The 17,522-nt window shown below is 33.3% G+C and overlaps 3 protein-coding genes across 5 annotated transcripts; 2 read left to right on the forward strand and 1 right to left on the reverse strand.

Moving 5' to 3' along the window:
• Positions 1-617: 617 nt before the first annotated feature.
• Positions 618-2,432, reverse strand: LOC120122838 (transcription factor TCP4-like). 2 transcript variants are annotated; one of them, XM_039141893.1, is made up of 2 exons: positions 929-2,432; positions 618-838 (listed from the first exon to the last, which is right to left on the reverse strand). In XM_039141893.1, exon 1 carries the CDS (start codon positions 2,208-2,210, stop codon positions 972-974), a length of 1,239 nt encoding a protein of 412 aa, XP_038997824.1. In that variant the 5' UTR covers positions 2,211-2,432; the 3' UTR covers positions 618-838; positions 929-971. The 2 variants fall into 2 exon arrangements, with proteins under 2 accessions (XP_038997824.1, XP_038997828.1); XM_039141897.1 differs by having other exon boundaries at positions 618-828; positions 927-2,432.
• Positions 2,433-6,687: 4,255 nt separating this feature from the next.
• Positions 6,688-8,922, forward strand: LOC120122870. 2 transcript variants are annotated; one of them, XM_039141911.1, is made up of 5 exons: positions 6,688-6,822; positions 7,072-7,218; positions 7,329-7,391; positions 7,636-7,680; positions 7,856-8,922. In XM_039141911.1, the coding sequence occupies exons 2-5, from the start codon at positions 7,096-7,098 to the stop codon at positions 8,483-8,485; spliced, it is 861 nt and encodes a 286-aa protein (XP_038997842.1). In that variant the 5' UTR covers positions 6,688-6,822; positions 7,072-7,095; the 3' UTR covers positions 8,486-8,922. The 2 variants fall into 2 exon arrangements, with proteins under 2 accessions (XP_038997842.1, XP_038997851.1); XM_039141920.1 differs by lacking the exon at positions 6,688-6,822 and adding an exon at positions 6,840-6,956.
• A 908-nt stretch (positions 8,923-9,830) lies between these two features.
• LOC120122859 (stress response protein NST1-like) lies at positions 9,831-12,797 on the forward strand. Its single transcript, XM_039141905.1, has 6 exons — positions 9,831-10,006; positions 10,219-10,619; positions 10,709-10,761; positions 11,051-11,088; positions 11,568-11,985; positions 12,301-12,797. The coding sequence occupies exons 1-6, from the start codon at positions 9,990-9,992 to the stop codon at positions 12,532-12,534; spliced, it is 1,161 nt and encodes a 386-aa protein (XP_038997836.1). The 5' UTR covers positions 9,831-9,989; the 3' UTR covers positions 12,535-12,797.
• The last annotated feature ends 4,725 nt before the right edge of the window (positions 12,798-17,522 follow it).

The raw sequence follows: 17,522 nt of genomic DNA on the forward strand, positions 1-17,522 counted from the left end.
ACTTTACAATTTCTATATCATATCACAAAAATCACATCACACCAGAAAGGGCAAACTACTTATAATTCTCTTTTAGTGTCTGATGCTTTATATGACCTATGAAGTAGTACTATATGTAGAGATGTCAATAGAAGCCAAAAACCAGTCTATCTTTATGTTCACATAGCAAATATGAATTCCAGCTAGGCTGAAGATATATGCACTCATATATGTATAATTATGATGGGGACCGTTTATAGATAGGCAATTACTCAAATTTTAACGGTACCATACGTATTCATAATATATATGACTATCCTTTTAGTTTAATTTGTTTTATTTACAACATAAAAATTTGAACTCTTAACTTTGTTTAAATCTTAATGTAACTGCATTTCACCTAGCCTTATTTGGTCTTATGGCTAAATTTATCTAGCATGCTCATTGTTAACCACTATAACTTATTTGTGACATGATTTAGATCAACCCTATCTCTCATATGGGATCATGTTACAGAAATACACAGTGATTATAAGACAATGACTTCTCTTTTAGAGCTCCCAAAATTATATGTTTGAATCTTGAAAGTAACTCCGGGAAACAGTAGCAATCAACATGAACATTGCAAACAAATGACAAGAGGCACAAGAAGTGAAATCAAACATATATTGAAGGTACAACACACTCAACTGATAGAAACTAAGGAAACCGGGATTGAATGAACCTGAAACCAACCCAGATTTCTTCTTCCCACGGCATAGACCATTGATTTGAAGTGACCAAAATCCTCCCTTAAGCCAGTGTTGAATCATTAGAAGCATCTCCTCCATTAACTTCACTGTCAACAATCAAAATGTTTCTGAAACAACACTTATTTAGATAAGTAACAGAGCTTGTAAGTGAAACATAATGTAGTGTTCATATAAGAGAGTGGTAGTAAAATTTTGACTTGTTAGAGGGGAGAGACTTTGGGTTTTCTTCATTTTATTGGATCAATGGTGATGATCAGAGGAAGCAGAGAACAGCTTATTGGGAATACTGTCGTGCTCCTCTTCTTCGCCCTGAAATCGTGCTGGTACGCGGAAGCCAGAGAATACACCTGATGCGGTGAATCCAATGCCGGATAAAGCAGTTTGATGATGGATGTTTTGTGGGATTTGATGGTGTTGGTTGTTTGTGGGAATTGGCTGGTCTATCCAAGCACGAACCAAGGGTGTGTTACTGGACTGAAGGGGTCCCCTCTGAGAAATAAACTGGCTGTTTTGGCCAAAAGCAGGTGGCAGTGGCGGTGCTGATGGATTGCCAAAGAGAAATCCTCCACTCCCGCCACTAGAACCACCGCCAGTGCCACTACCAGCACCACCATTATTCCAGGCAACCAATCTTTGAGACTTTCCTATCTCCGCTGGATGTTGGTTGTGGTGTTCCCATCCAGCTGAAGAACCATCAAGACCAGAGAATAAGCCTGGTTCACTTTGATGTGCCTGCACTGCAGCAGCAGCAGCTTGGTGATGGTGGAGCAGAACCATTGGCTTCGGAAATGACTGAAGCGAAAGCCGCAGATCTTGACTGTGGCTGCCGGTTCGGGTCGAAAAATCCGGTAGATAATTCTGAAACTGTAATGAAGAAGTTGGCGTCTCACTGGAAGCTCCCGATGGAATAAAAGACTTCAAAGTATCTTCGATATCATCAGAAACTAAAAAATGTGGAAGAAAACTCGAATTACGATTCGGGTTATCTCCAATTTCTTGAAGAATTTGGACTTCGTTTCCCATTATTGTAGCCGTTCTTCTTCGAGTACCTGACCCAGCAGCAAGGTTGTGAAACTGACAGGGTTTTTCATGATCTGTTGCTGTTATTGTATTTTGATCTTCTTGGTTATTTGGTAATTTTGTGGTTGAAGTAACTGTTTTCAAAGTTTCTGGGTTCCAAGGAGGTAGTTCAGCGAGCTCGTCAATGGCGGATTTGGCTTTTTTGATAAGCCAATCCACAGCTTTGCTAGGGCGGTCGTAGCCAAGTCGGTCCTGGACATCGTAGAACTGGATGGCGGTGTGCGCCGAGAGACGAACACGACGGTCTCGAGGACCTTTAGCGGTGCAAACTTTGCTGTGACGGTCTTTCCTTCCAGTTGACCGAACAATGCGACCTCCTTCAACCTCAAAGATCTCGCCCCCGCCGTGCTTCAAACCCAATCTCGACGACGTTGCAGCTTGGTAATTGCTATGTCCCATCCCTCCTGCATGTTGGGTCGGTTTTGAAATCAGGTTTTGAAGCTGAAGCTGATCGCTTTGAGGATCCAGAGTCGGCTTTAATGGCGGACACTAGTTATTGCTTCTTTAGCCTCCGTAAACTTCCTAATTTCCTAGAAACCTGAAGCCGTTTGTCTCTGCCATTAAATGTTTCTAATTCCGTCATCACAAAAGGACCCCTCCACAAAGCTAAAAACCACCTTCAATTCCTTTCTCAATATCTAAAAACTTTTGGCAATTGGGCCTCTCTGTGTACTATTGAACTGGGTTTTTCAAATAAGAATTTTGTTGCCCAAGAAAACTTGAATGTTTTTTATCAGCAGTAGGAAAGCGGAAGACTTTCATGGCAGTGTTTGTTCAGAAATGAAATTAAATATCCCTCTGATCTCATCACTGCATCTACTCCAATTATATGGTAATCGAATTTAATTATTTCAATAAAATTTTATGTGAGCTTTGTTTTTGATATTTCAGATGAATGAATGGATCGATGAAAGATAGATCCTTTATTTGCCAGCATCGAACAACTTTCTGACATCGATCCTTTTACAGCTTTTTCTTTTTCTCTTTATCGCTTCATTTAAGAAACTTCATCATCTTTTTCCCACGAATTTCCCAGCTCCCAAACACCTCCTTTTCGGGGGGGATTGTTGGATTACTACTCAACATGGCAAGCATCTCAAGGGAGTCTGCCCTTTCTTTTTACATTTTCATGAGTTAGATCAAATAAATGTGTCGCATTTTCATTTTTTTTTAATAATTGTGTAATTTATTTACATTGACCGATGATAAAATCTTGACAATGATTACATTGACCAATCTTGATACTTAATTTACCGACAATTATCTGCTTCAACTATGGATTATGTTGGGGTTTTGGGGATTAGAGCTATAGATTATATTAAGGGTAAATTATGATTTCCATCATTTAACTTTGTATGTATTTTTGTTTTGATTACTCAATTTTTTAATTTAATTATTTATTTTTTGAATTCTTCATGTTTTGGTTATTCAAACATTAGATAAAAATAACAGGGTGGCATGGACGGTTTTATGTTGACATATAAGCCACATGTTGTCCGTCTCATTTTTCTTTTTTTATTCCATATTCTTCTTTTACACAAGATAGAACTTTAAGAATTTCTTCTCTATGTAGCGTTGATATCATACTAATTTTTTACGTCTACTTCAACCATTAAAGATACTGACAAATTCGTTTCATCATCTATAATCATTTTATTAGTTTAGATTTTCGCAAAAAAAATTAAACTCAAGAAACTCAACCTAAATTTAGAGAAAAATAACTATGATATGTAATTTATATCGTTCAATCAACATGAAATTATAGTATATAACTTGTCTTCTCCTTTTCCATTATCTCATCATCATTGAGATTTGAGAAAATACGCTCTAATTGAGATTCGAGAAAAGATGATCCAACGTTAAAAGGATTTCCATCAAAATTGAAGACAATTTTTAGAACTCTTTATAATTTTAAGTTGAGGGAGGAACCGTAACCAGATACACACATCAACACTTGTAGATGAGGTCTCGATGGATGTTGCAATCAGTGCAGGTCTTCTTCATTATAAATATTGCATCATTTCTCATCGCATGCCTGTTTGAAAAACTTTATCTCCTTGTTTGCTTCTTCAAGCTCCTATTTCATTGATTTCCGACATAGTTTTATTTTATAATCTTAAATGTGATATTTATTAAATAGTTTTAGTAATTAAAGATATTATTTTCTTTAAGGATTTAATTCGAGCAGAGTGCGTACATTATTAATAAATGAAGAGAAAATTGTACAAATATTATCTTATATTAAAAATAATGTTTACATTTATTTTTATTTCTATAAATTTGAACTGCAATCTTATAATTGTGTTTTAAGGAAAAGGGAAATCAAAGAGAAACTCTTGAATGGTTGAATTGCTTAAATCCAAATTACGTAATTGCAAATCATGGCAACTTGTAAACCATTGACTGACTTTATGCAGGGAGCTTTTTTAACAAGCAAATTAAGTATTTAGGTCCCATAAATTGACAGAAAATCTTTATTTTTCTTTTGAAAATTAAAGAATATAAAGAAATTGAGGTGTGGGTTATTATAAGTCCTTTCTGTAAAGTACTACATTATAATACATTCATTATGTCAGTGAAAATGTAAAAAAAAAACATTATTGAGTGGACCATACGATTATTGAAGAAATTGTACGAAAAATTAATTGAAAAAAGTTTTTCTAATTTTATTTTCGAATACGTTAAAATATAATTTTAACCATGAGAATGATTTATATATATATTTTATAAGTGAAAGTGGGTAGAAATAGTAAAAAAAATAACACGTGGATCTGTTGTCATGGCTTAGCAAAACTCTCCCAATTGCTTTCAATCCTTTATACTTCCATACAGAAAAATCATAAAACAAAATTGTAAATTATCAAGCGATGTTTTCTCTCTCTAATCAGTGCATGTCCATATCAGCGACCATGCAGATATTTTATATATATATATAAAATCATAAGATAAAAAAAATCTTTGGATAGAATAAAATCAAAGAGAATCGGATAAAAACAACATAAGTAAATTATATGTTATCTAGTGTCAAATGTAACTATGTAAGTGTGTGTATATATAATATGATATTTTTAATAAAATATTAGATATAATAGTAAAATATATTGTACTTGTAGAAAATAAATATTCATTAACATTATTGAGAGAAACCATTACAATCTAGAACATAAACACTATAAAAAAAACTAAAAAATATCAACTTTTTCTTAAACTATACATTGGATTTCGATTGTATGAAATTTCTAAGATACTCTGTCGTCTTGCTTATCAATGGAAATATGTCATGTTTTCATATGACAAGTTCAGATATAATCATGAGATGGACCAGATCGATTTTAATTTTTTTTAAATTTGATTTAAATTTAACATTTATTTATTTATTATTCGATTAGATTTGATTTGGGATTGGAGAAATTTCATCCGATAAAATTTTATATCCATTCAACTCGATACACACATATATATAATTTTCTTCTTTATTAAGTAAAATAAAGATTTAGTTAAAAATATAAATAGTGTGATATTATAAAAACTAGTCATAAATATATAAATGTAAATTATATTTTTATTTCAAATCATGTAAAATTGAGTATTTTTATCTGATTTATCCTTAAGAAAACTTGATCCAATTTGATTTAAATCTGAATTTTAAAAGAATTTGATATTATAAAATTGAGTTAATTGCACCAAATGTCCACAAGGTATGACTCTCATTTTAAATTAGCGCCTAAACTTTTAATTATTTTAATTTCATCCATAAACTATTACTATCATTCTAAATTAGTCCTCAAACTTGTGAACATTTAAATTTCATCCCTAAACTATGACCTTAGTTCTAAATTGATCCCCAAACTTTTTAAACATTCCAATTTCATCCCAAATTATACACATATACTGATCACGTCCCTTGTTAATAAACTCATTAGGCTAAGTTATATCGCTATATGTTTGAAAAAAAGGCTAAACTATAGTTGAAATCGATTACATATTTGGATGAATTTATGGAAGAAATTGGAATATTCAAAAGTTTGGGACCAATTTAGAATCAAGGTCATAGTTTAGGGATGAAATTAGACTCTTTAAAAGTTCGGGGACTAATTTAGTTGAGATTCATAGTTTGAGTATGAAATTGGAATATTAAAAAGTTTAAAGATGAATTTGAAATGAGGGTTATAGTTTGGGGACATATGATGTAATTAACTCTATAAAATTAAATGGAATTAAAACATATTGAATTAGGAACAAATATCCATGGACAAGTTGAACGAGAAAGAGGGAAATGTGGGCAGGCTTTTTGATTCGGGTTTAGGAGGCTGTTTTAACCAGAACCAGGCTTTTTGGGCCTTTCGATTGAATTCACCGTAGTAAAGATGACATTTATATTGAATCAAATAAACTTAGGTAATAGGTAGTAGAACGTTTATATTATATGCTTATCGTATTGATGCATGTTCTTTAAACGCAGCCAAAAATAAGTTCCAAGATTAATTTAGTTCTCAATCTCCAACAAATCATAGTGTTAACAGCAAAAATAACACTCCAAAAAGAAGCCTTTGAAAACCAATCATTCCTGGGTTTTAATGGAGATTGAGGGAAGAACGACTTTCCACTTCGGACACTACGAGGACCGAGCTACGCACTGAGCAACACGAAAGTGGGTCAAAAACGTTCGATCACACGAGGCTAATCGCTCGTTAGAAATACACAGTCAAGGACACTGAACCAAACTTAAAACAAAAGGCATGCACCTTTTCTTTGTTTTGTTTTTTTTTTTTACTTTTTTTTTCTCATTATCTATGAATCCAACGGTTTCAATATTCTTCTTGGGATCAAATCGAAAGGTTCAAGTTAAACATAAAAAGTTTGCATTATCCAAATTTGGACTATTTTGTTGTTGACAGTACTTTTGATTCCTTTGGATGACTCTGTACGCAAGTTGTTGTGGAAAAAGAGTAGAGTAGAGTAGAGTATAGAGGAAGCTCCCATGAAGCTTGGCTTCGGGATTGTAAATCAGGCAAGTATTCAATTTTCCTTTAATCAGGTTCTTCTCATTTTCTTTATTCTCTCTAAAGATTTTCTGGGTTTGTTTTCTGTTTATTCATCTTATTTCCTGCATTCCAAGCTTTTATTCTAGAATTTAGACTTAAGGTTGACTGAATTCCCAGTTCTTTATTTGTTTTGATCTTAGTTTTGTAAATTTGTTAAGAAAAATCTAAATCTGGGTTTTCAGTATTTTGATATGCAAAAGAATTGGGATTTTCAGGCGAGGTGATCAATTGGCTCCGTGATGCATTATCAAATTGCAACTCATGAGGCTTCAAACAAACAAAAAACAAGAGATTGTAAAGCGAAATTAAGGCAAATTGAAAGGACAATATGCAAGCCGAAGAATGGAGCAAGAAATCAGCAGGTAAAGGAATCTGTTTTGATCATAAAGTTTCTCTAATCTGCTTTAGTTTTTCTTTTTAGCTTCTTCCTTCTTGTTGTGCAAAATAATAGTAATGAACAAATGTTTTGCAGAAGGAATTTGAGGATTTGATTGCTGAGAATAGTCAAGTTATTCATTCAGACTTTGATATCAAGGTAATTGATCTTACCTTAAGTTCCAGATTTTGTTGTGGTTTGTTTTCACCGGATTCGAATACCAGTACATTTTTTTTATTAATATGAGGGGATTATAAGGTGGTATATGTTCATTATTTTCTTAGTCAATTGATAATAAACGCACACATCCTACGGACGCAAATGCTCGAGTACTAGTACATGTCTAAAATGAAAGTTTCATGTACACAATTGACACTGAAAAAAGTCGCCTTATATTTTGCAGGACGAACTGGGAATGGACTCTGGTTTGGAAGGAGATGATGAAGAGGTTATTGCTTCTATGCTTTGAAAAATCTGGAAAATTAGCATTCCTTTTGAAAGCATCTATAAGTTTTACTCTAATAATCTTCGAGTTCATATTTGATACATTGATAATAGATTTTTTACTTTCACAAACGGCTTTAAGAATCTTGAGATAAATATATCCCAACTTATTTTTTCAGCTGGATGGTTTGGGACTGGATGACTTACTGGATGATCTGCTGCCAAATGAAGTGACAATTCCAAAGAATTCTCTGAATGTACATCAAAACTTAAACACCATGGCTAAATTTCTGATGAAAATTGAAGAAGATGTTGCAAGCAATGTCGATTTCCCGGACTTCATGATTTGCTTCAATGGGGAGCAAAAGACAATTGGAGCATACAGTTTTCCGTTGTCTTTGGTCCCTACCGTGGAAAGAATCATCAAAGTTCATGGTGATGTTTCAGCTTCGAGTTCGGTGAAGAACTCGAATATTACGGGGAAAATCTTTTTGTTTTTCTGTGCCACAATCAGAGAGATGGAAGATCTAAAGCTCCATGAAGTCACTGAGAAAAAGATGCTGACATGGAGAGATGCCATTAAGGATGCTCTTCGAATCAATTTCAAGGTCGAGTTTGCAATGTCCCACTTGAAGAAAATCGCTCGAGCTTACTTTGGTGGCATCGGAGCGCAAGTGTTGCAGACCATCGACGACAAACTGGATGCCTTGCATAAGGAACGTGCCGAGGCATTCAAGGGTTTTGAGGACTGTTTGACTAATGTAATGGACTTCCATGGCCAACCTGTGAGCACTGGTTTATTCCCCTGACTGATCTTTCAGTACTCCCCATGGCAACAGCATGCTGCATTTCTAGCTATTTTAGGTGTTTTGGGTCGGTAACTTCTTTGAACATTTTTTTAGTGATTTGTGTGGTTAACGTATATGAGTATTCATGTAAGAGGTTAAGGCTGTCATTTGGGAGTCTGATTCGAGGCATCTCGTCGTATTGAAAATGTCGTTATATGACTAGATTAGTCATAAAACGACATTCTTAATTTGGTTAGGTTTGGATGCCTCGAACAAAACTCTCAAATGGAACCAAAGTAAAACCTATTTTTGAATCCTAACTTAAAAAGTATGAGTTTTTAGGTTAAGGGATCAAGAATACGTTTTGTACCTCAGTTGAATGGATTACTTGTATTTTATGTTTAGTATTTGCTAGTTGAACCTGAGCTATATGTAATAATAATGGTTTTTAAGTTTGCAAAAAACATTTTAAAAAAAATTCTCTGCCATAATTAGCAGTAGATCGTAATTAAAACTTTTTCTAATAGGAATGATTATAATGATAGTATTTATTTAAAAAAAATTAATCATTGATAACACGTATACATTGTATACGTAAGTCTTACCTCATATAAAAAAATATATGATAAAGAATTCGACATGTTAGACTATAAGATTTGGTGGCAACGATTAATAAAAAAATTGTAGACATTCTAAAGATCACTGCTCATGTATAATAATTTACATATGGGCAACTCTTTGCATTGTTCATATATAATAATTAATAATGGATACTACAATAAATAGGAATATTTCAATTTATAAATTTGACTTTATTTATATTTTATATTATAATTAAAGTATCTATGCATATATTTTTAAAATGCTATGGAAATGTTACTTAATTTTTTGGTTTTTACGATAGATTATTGTTTGGGGTACAATTTTTAACATTTCCGATGGTCTGTAAATTGGAGACTCAAAATTTTTACACATTAACCTCGAGATACTCTAAAAATTTTTGCAATTACTTGGCATGTCATTTTTGAAGAGAATAAAGGAATTATTTTGTTAATTTGGCTATTTAAGAAAGTAAAATTCTATTAAAAAAGTAACAGAAAGTGGAATTCAATGATTAAAATTATGAAAGCTTTATTATTTTCTCGACAAAAAATAATATTATATTAGGCGTTTCTTTAAATTTTAACGATATATTAATTAAATAATAATTTATAAAATATTTTATTTATAATTAAATTAATAATAAAATAACCCAGGATGTATTTTACTCTATAAAACCCGGAGGAAATAGGGGGCAAATGCTATAGGAGGATATTAAAAAAAAATATAGTATTTTTTAGGGCGGAAGGCATAGGTAAAATGTGGAAGAAAGCAATCCTCAACGTCTGGTCGTTGTACAATTATGTTTCTGTGCCTCCGAAAACTCTACTCTGAAGCTCATTTCTTCATTAAAAGCCAAAATCCATTTCACAAACTCCGATAACAGTGCTCTATCTTCTCGATTCTTACACATTGATCATCTCAGATGTCAATTTTTCACTTGTAAGTTCCTTTCTCTGTAGATGCGGATGAAATTATATTGCATTTCCTGTTGTTTAAGTCTCAATTTACCATTTGAAAAAGGTTGCTCTTTGCAATTCTGGGTTAATTTTGAATTTGGGTTTCAAATGCTATAGAGAGTTTTCCCTTTTTTTTAAGTTACAGTATCAAAATTTGCTCGGCTTATCGGTACCTTGTTTCATTTGAGTTGTCAGGAGATTGCATGTTCCAGATACACTTTCGTGGCCTCTTCCCTCTGTGGTGGATTATATGTGCCAACCAAACACAATGCTGTCAAACTACCATCAATTTGTTGTGAAAAAAGTATTTCCCTCAGATTCCTGTAAATGTTCCTTGAGCTTTCAACCGGTTAGAGCGTTGCAAACTTCCATGGGTCCAGGGGAAAGATTCATGTTTTGCAACAGCTGTTGGTCAAAAGATAGTATAAAGTCGAAACAGATTCGACTCTCGGGTGAGGAGGCTCAGGTATGTGGTTGTTGTAGCTCTCAGGAATACTCCAATGATGAAGAGGTCAAGGAAGAGCAAAGGAGGAGGAAGATAGGACTGGCAAATAAAGGGAGGGTGCCATGGAACAAAGGCCGGAAACATAGTGCTGGTAACAATGCTCTAAAATATAAGTTAATCACTTTGGTTTCAATCTTTATGCGGTTAGTGAATTCCTTGTTTAAATGTTGTATCTTGCAGAGACACGTTTACGAATCAAGCAAAGAACGATAGAAGCTTTGACTGATCCCAAGGTGATGTCATATAAGACTGAAGCAGTTTTGGGATGTTTTTATTTTTCACATGGGTACTCTTGAAATAGGGGTAAGCAACCATGGTATGTTGACAAACAAATAAGAGTTGTTCTCAATAAATCAGCATTATCAGTTGCTATTGATAGGCATCAATTTTAGAAGAGTTCTAGCAGTAATCATTTTTAATAGAGGCTAGTTTTTCTATAGTCAGTTAAAAGGTGACATCATCATCTTTATTATTATTATTATTATTATTTCATTGAAAATTTGCCCATCCCTTGCTTTCCAGGTTAGGAAGAAGATGTCTGAACATCCCCGTACTCATAGGTAATTTTGCATTTAAATAACTTAACAGAAGTATTTGCTATTGATATTTCATTAAGCATTGGACATGGAATTGGTTTCACACTTTTAAGTGGTGTATTCAAAATCCTTAGACCTAAAAGCTAAAGCCTGATGTTAATTTTGCTATAACTTTCACCGCACACATGCCTTCTAGATGATGTATTAAAATTAAATTGGACCAGCACTAAGCCTTATATTTGTTAATATTATCTTGTAATATAACAATGTTGCTAGGATATGAGCTTTGATCACTGTGTCAGTGATCTTAATTACCCTTGGCTGAAAATGCATCCTTTCTTCAGTTTATATCAACTTTCTTAGTCATTTTCTCTTCATAAGCATCTTGGAATGAGCTTTTCAATCTTTTAGCATGAATTTTTATGCCATTGAAACAGTGCTGAAGTTTACAATAAACCTTACTTTTAAAGATCATGAAATAGAGGATATTATAATTGCTGCAGTGAGGAAAGCAAGGCAAGAATTGGGTCCTCAGTGAGGCGTGCTTGGGGCAAGCGTTTGAAACGGAAATGGTTAGGGGAGAGATTCTTTCTATCATGGATGAAAAGTATAGCTGAAGCTGCTAGAAAAGGAGGGATTGATCAGGCGGAGCTAGAATGGGATAGTTATGACAAGATAAAACAAGAAATAGCTCTTGAACAGCTTCAGTGGGCTACAGAGAAGGCCAAGGGAAAGGAGATAGCAAAGGTTAGAGCGGAAAAGGCAAGAGCAGAAAGGATGGCAAGGATTGCTGAAAAAAGAAAAAAGCAGGAGGAGAAAGAGATATCAATAGAATTTAAGAGAAAGAAACAAGAAAAATCAAATAAAGATGAGAAGGTGACAGACCCTGAAGGGAGGAAACTTAAGCAGAGATTACAAATGGTAAGAAACTCCAGACAGACTTAGATTTGAACCCTCCAACCTGCAGCAATTATTGCTTGTTCATAGATGTCATTGCTTGGAACTTAATGTTCTTTGTGGATAAGTTCATAACTCTAATTTTTTTGGTCAGTCATAAATAACAAGGCTGTTTCAGAAAGTAACATGTAATTCTATAGTTTCCCACAAAATGGATAAAATTGCCTGAATATGTGCCATGTTCTTATGGTTGTTATCCTAGTAGTTTGTCTGTAATAAATCACTTATTTCCATGGCTGCTTAACTCATTTTCTCTATGATAATAACATCCATCCTTAGATCCGCAAAAAGAAATCCGTAAGTAGTCAAGTCAGTATTCAAGGAGACAGAGCGCATATCCCAGCTCTGGAGAAATTGAATATAGAGCTTATAAAGAAAGAGAAAATGCAAAGAGAAGTTTCTCTTGCGGAGCAGATCAAAGTAGCCAAAAGCAGAAGAGCCGAACCAATCTCTGCAAAGATTCTAGGAGTCTCATCATCCTGTCTCTCATATAATGCAAGACTAAAAGAGTAAGCACCAAATATGTTTGGTCCTCTAAACAAAATCAAAGCATGGTGTGTCAGACAGAAGGTGATTTCCCCTTTACTAGCTCCTATGGCTGATATGTTCGTTCAATGGTTTCTTCATCACATTTGCTGTAGAGGAAGAGAGTCTAATCCATCAAGAAAATTTTGTTCAAAGTGATCATTGATTTGCGTTGTTCCTGCTCTGTTCACAGGGAGGCTTAGTGGATGCTTGCACTATCTTCTTCTTCATTTTTGAGATATAGAGTTTTTCTGTTGCTTCCCCATGATATTATGAAACTAGTATGTACTTGTAAAATCACAATAAAGCCTGTTCAATTCTGTTCTACTCTTTTTTGATTCCATTACACAGTAGCTGACAAACAAAGTCCATTGATTTGTATCATTTCAGTTTTCAAATGGGTACGTTACTACTTCTGATCTTTGCCCAGTTTTACAGGGTCTGTTTCTTCTTAATCTTCCAGTCATATTTAAAAATATTGAAAAAACCTGTTAAACTATAGGGATTCAAGCAATACTTCTTAATCTTCTTATTCAATTTGTGCTTACACTACCAGGAACCTTTGAATGGGATTATGATACCTCCTCAGATAGAACGCAAGAGCTCCAAATTCCTGGTAGTGCTTCATTTTAAAATCGATACGAAAGATGGTAATTGCTTTCATCAAATATTTAGAGGTAAGAAACATATTCCACACAAACACGCATTCCATTGATTAAGAAGAAAATAAAATAGCAACACAATAATAAATTAGAACCATCAAGGTAACAACACACTCATACAAACTTATGAAATAGATAAAATAAAAACATCAAACAACACCTTAAATGAAACATTTTAATTAGTGCCCCTTATTACGATGCTCATTCCTTTCTTTTTTTGTTGGAAAACCACGCCCGCAAAGGCTACATTTGAACTTTAGTGAAATTTCTTTTTTGTGTTTCTCTTGGCGATTGAGCATGTCCTTCGAGTTGCGACACCTAACCCCACAAGTATGACAATGTTCATCATAATCATTTCTTGAACTAACTTTAGTGAAATTCACTCGACTTGACTCGATTTATAATTTCATAAATTCGAATTGATTTGGAAAAAATTCAAATAAAATTTGAGTTATAAAATAGGACTTGAATAACTCGAATTTTTTAGTAATTAGTGGATTAATTTTCAAATTCGAGTCGAGTCCCTCAACTTTGCGTGATATACGCATGTCACATATGAAAAAATATGAACTAAATAAATTTATATGTTGGATATGGTTATAGAAATCAATTTAAATTAGAATCAATTAATATCGTAATATCATAAATATTTATAATTAAATTTAAACATAAATTAGAATAACTCTACTAGATTAGAATTTTATAAACTCGACTAGATCTAAATCTTTTAACTTGAGGGAATCTAATAATAATTATTTTTCACCATCATTTCTCATTGTAGAGGCAACAATTTTGAATTTGTATATAGAAATCAATAAGACGCATTCAAATCGCTGTTAGCCTTCAACAACCACTCAGCAACATATTTTTTTTGACTAAGAGCGAGTCCATCACAGCAACGCTGAATTTCCATACCAAGAAAACACTCTAGGCCCGTTTGGTTCACGGAATATTTCATTCCTTTTTCGAGTTAAAGATACTCATCTTTGGTTTCTCCACATTCCCAAGTATCAGTCAAAAATTAATACCAACAGTGTTTTTTTTCTGTTTCCCCGAGAATGTTAGTACCCCATCTCCCTTAGGTATTTGCTTATTCCCGTCCCTTGCTTCCTAAAATATCATTCTCCCCGCTTGGTTTTGCTGAAATAAAATCTTCTTCTTCTTCAATTTGGCGTTGATTTATGCTTCTGGCGTATTAGGTATTTGCTTGGAGCCCTTCTTAAGACGAGAATTCCTTCCCTGTTGAAGACGAGAAGAAGCTTAGAGCCCAACAATCCTCTCAAGGTTGGAATTTTTATTCTTTCATTTCCTTTTTTTTTTTTTTTTTTTGCAACTGAGAAATCGCAAGGAAATTTCTCCTCCTTTTTTCTAAATAGAATTTAACATGATATTCATTCGGGTGTCTAGAATCAATCACATAAGAATTTTTTTTTCTTGAAATGGATTTGTTTTTCCGTCAAATGCAGTTGTTAATGGGTTTGATTTTTGTTCGATCCGCAGAAGCTTTTTCATTCTGTTCTTCAGTTCTAACATCACATTTAGATTATATTTTGGTTTGAAATCATATATGTAATTGAATCTTTTTTCGCTTCTTTAGGGCCGGTTATGACCAAGTTTACCATAGTATTGAGAGAAATTGGGACATACAAGGAAGTTCTTCGGTCCCAGGTAATTCTCTTAACTATCGTTTTAACTTGAATTCAAATTTATTACTGAGGAGTAAGGACCTAAGATAACTGGTTTTGGATAAACTCACTCTTTGGCATTCTCCAACTGATGTTGTGAATACCTGGTGAAAGGAAATGATAATCATTTAGAAATGTCAGTAGTAACTAACCTTTTGTTGGTTGTTTTCTTCATGGATATTTAACACCATCTATGTTCTATAAAACTATCATTTCTTTTCAAAATTGCGAGAATATAAATTTTACTGCTATATTGAACTTTGACACTATATAGTTCGTTGTCCAATCATATTAACATACAATAATATTTGTGAAATGCTTTCTTTTCTCTCTAGGTTGAAATCGAGCTAAATGACAAATTACTGCAGTTTGTCAATATTGATTTACTTGAGGTCAAGGTAATCATATTTCTCTCAATTGAGATTTAAGTTACCCTATAAAGTTGTGAGGATTTGGAACTAGCTAAAAGCTGGGCCACCTTATTAACTTTTGTTATGTAAAAACAGTCTTATCAAGAGAAACATAGGTTATTTATTTATCAGTTTGCTATAGATTCATCCAACTTCTTATAATCTGTGTATTATTCTAGATCATGTATTTTTTATTTGTAAGCTTTTTGTTTTAAAATATTTTATCTGAGTGCAAGAAGCACGTAAACACTTTGACAAGGCTAGTCTCATTTACGACCAGCTGCTTTAGAATTTAAATTTATTTTGCTTGTGTAATTTGTTAGCTTGCTTTATTTTCATTGATTGAATGTGATAATATAACTTGGAGTTGGCCTAAAATCGAATTAATTGTTTCATTGTATTGCTTTGTGTAATCTTGCAGGCTCGTGAAAAGTTTCTTTCACTGAGAAAAAGTACAAAGAGTAATATTGCCAATGTTTTGGAAGAGGTATCTTGCAAAATGACTTGCTTTAATGGTTTATAATCTCATGTATGTGACATTCTTACTTGCGTAGATATAATGTTGATGGATATTTTAGTCTGACATGGATGGCGTTATTCTAGGAACATTATAATGCAAGGTTAACATTTGAGCAGGCTCGTTTTAATCTAGTGAGTGACTTGCTAGCAGATGATTTCTAAATTGATGTTGCTTTGATAGTTCAAAATTGGTTCAAATGGTAATTACACTACTGTGGTTTACAATTATAGTTAATTGCTCTTTCAAATGTTGAAGCCAAAAAACGATTTGAGTTTCTGGAAGCTGTCAGTGGGACTATGGATGCGCATCTTCGATACTTCAAACAGGTTATCGTGTGGCACGACTTCTCTATTTCTTTCTCATTGTTTCAAATTTCAATCACTTGTTGAATGCATTGCTCACGACTAACTTTGGTCATTTATAGGGCTATGAATTATTGCATCAAATGGAGCCATACATTAATCAGGTTTGTTATCATAACTTTCCTCTAGTCCGAGACATATCTTTCCATCTCTGATTGTGCTATATTTTATTAATCCAATTGTTCCTTAAAAAAATAATATCCCTGTATCGATTATGGTATCAGTTGTTCAAGAGATTAGTCATAGCATGTTATAAGATGCACGACTTATGATTGGCTTTCCCTTTGAAGCAAACCAAAGCAAAAAAGGATCTTGTAACTTGAATTGATGATTCCATGATATCTGCATGGCATCATATTGATCTGAATATCCATTAAGGACATAGAAATAGGAGAGAAATTGAAATGGCACACCACATTCCTCGAGTAATAATATGGCTATCTTTGTTCGTTAACAACATCGATTGCAACTTACTTCATGACTGTTGATAAAACCGTGTTGGAAAGTGCTAGGAGAAATTCTCGAGCTCAGTTGGACAAAAATATTTGAATGTCAGAATCAAAGGTAGTGGCAAAGGTTCCAAGGGTCACTATAGTTTAATGCTGCAAAGCTGTTTTATGGCAAATGATGCTGCCATCCCCCCCAATAAAGTTGTTTTAAGAGTAAACAAATGATTATTATAAAAAAAGAGTAAACAAATGATGTTTTAGGTTTCTGTTTACAGCCATGAGGATATATTTCTTGTATCCTTTAACTTGAAACTAATGGGTTGTTTGTTTACTTCAGAATGATTAAGCGCTGAATGATTCAAATGCTAAATGATTCAGAGGCTTTGTATGAATTAGCTCTGAATGTGATATGTTGTTTGATAATGGCTCTGAATCATTCAATATGTACTTCTGTGTTGAATCATTCAGTACTGTTTTGTTGAATCAATCAGCACTGAATCATTCAGAGATGCGAAACAAACGCGCTGAATGCTGAACAGTTCAACATTCAGTGCTAAATGGTTCCATTAAGAGGCAAACAAACAACCCCTAAGTCAATCTTTTGACTTAGATAATTTTTTGTGTAAATAATATAGCCAACATATATGATTAAGTTTAGAATGTCATGTCTATTATCTTTTGTAAGTTTGAACATTATACAAACTTTTGATGGTTACTGTTATACTTCTTTTTGTCATGTAGTATATGCCTTGCAAGTAATGTGCTAGTTTTCGAATATGTTAATTACTTTTTATAAATTTAAATATTATATTTTTAGACAAATTATGTAAAATCTAATTAAATGTTGAAGTAGTGAAAGTTAAAAATCCCTAATATTGAACATTTAAT

This window comes from Hibiscus syriacus, unplaced genomic scaffold (assembly GCF_006381635.1).
Source record: "Hibiscus syriacus cultivar Baekdansim isolate YM2019G1 unplaced genomic scaffold, ASM638163v2 tig00001120_pilon, whole genome shotgun sequence".
Lineage (NCBI taxonomy): Eukaryota > Viridiplantae > Streptophyta > Magnoliopsida > Malvales > Malvaceae > Hibiscus > Hibiscus syriacus.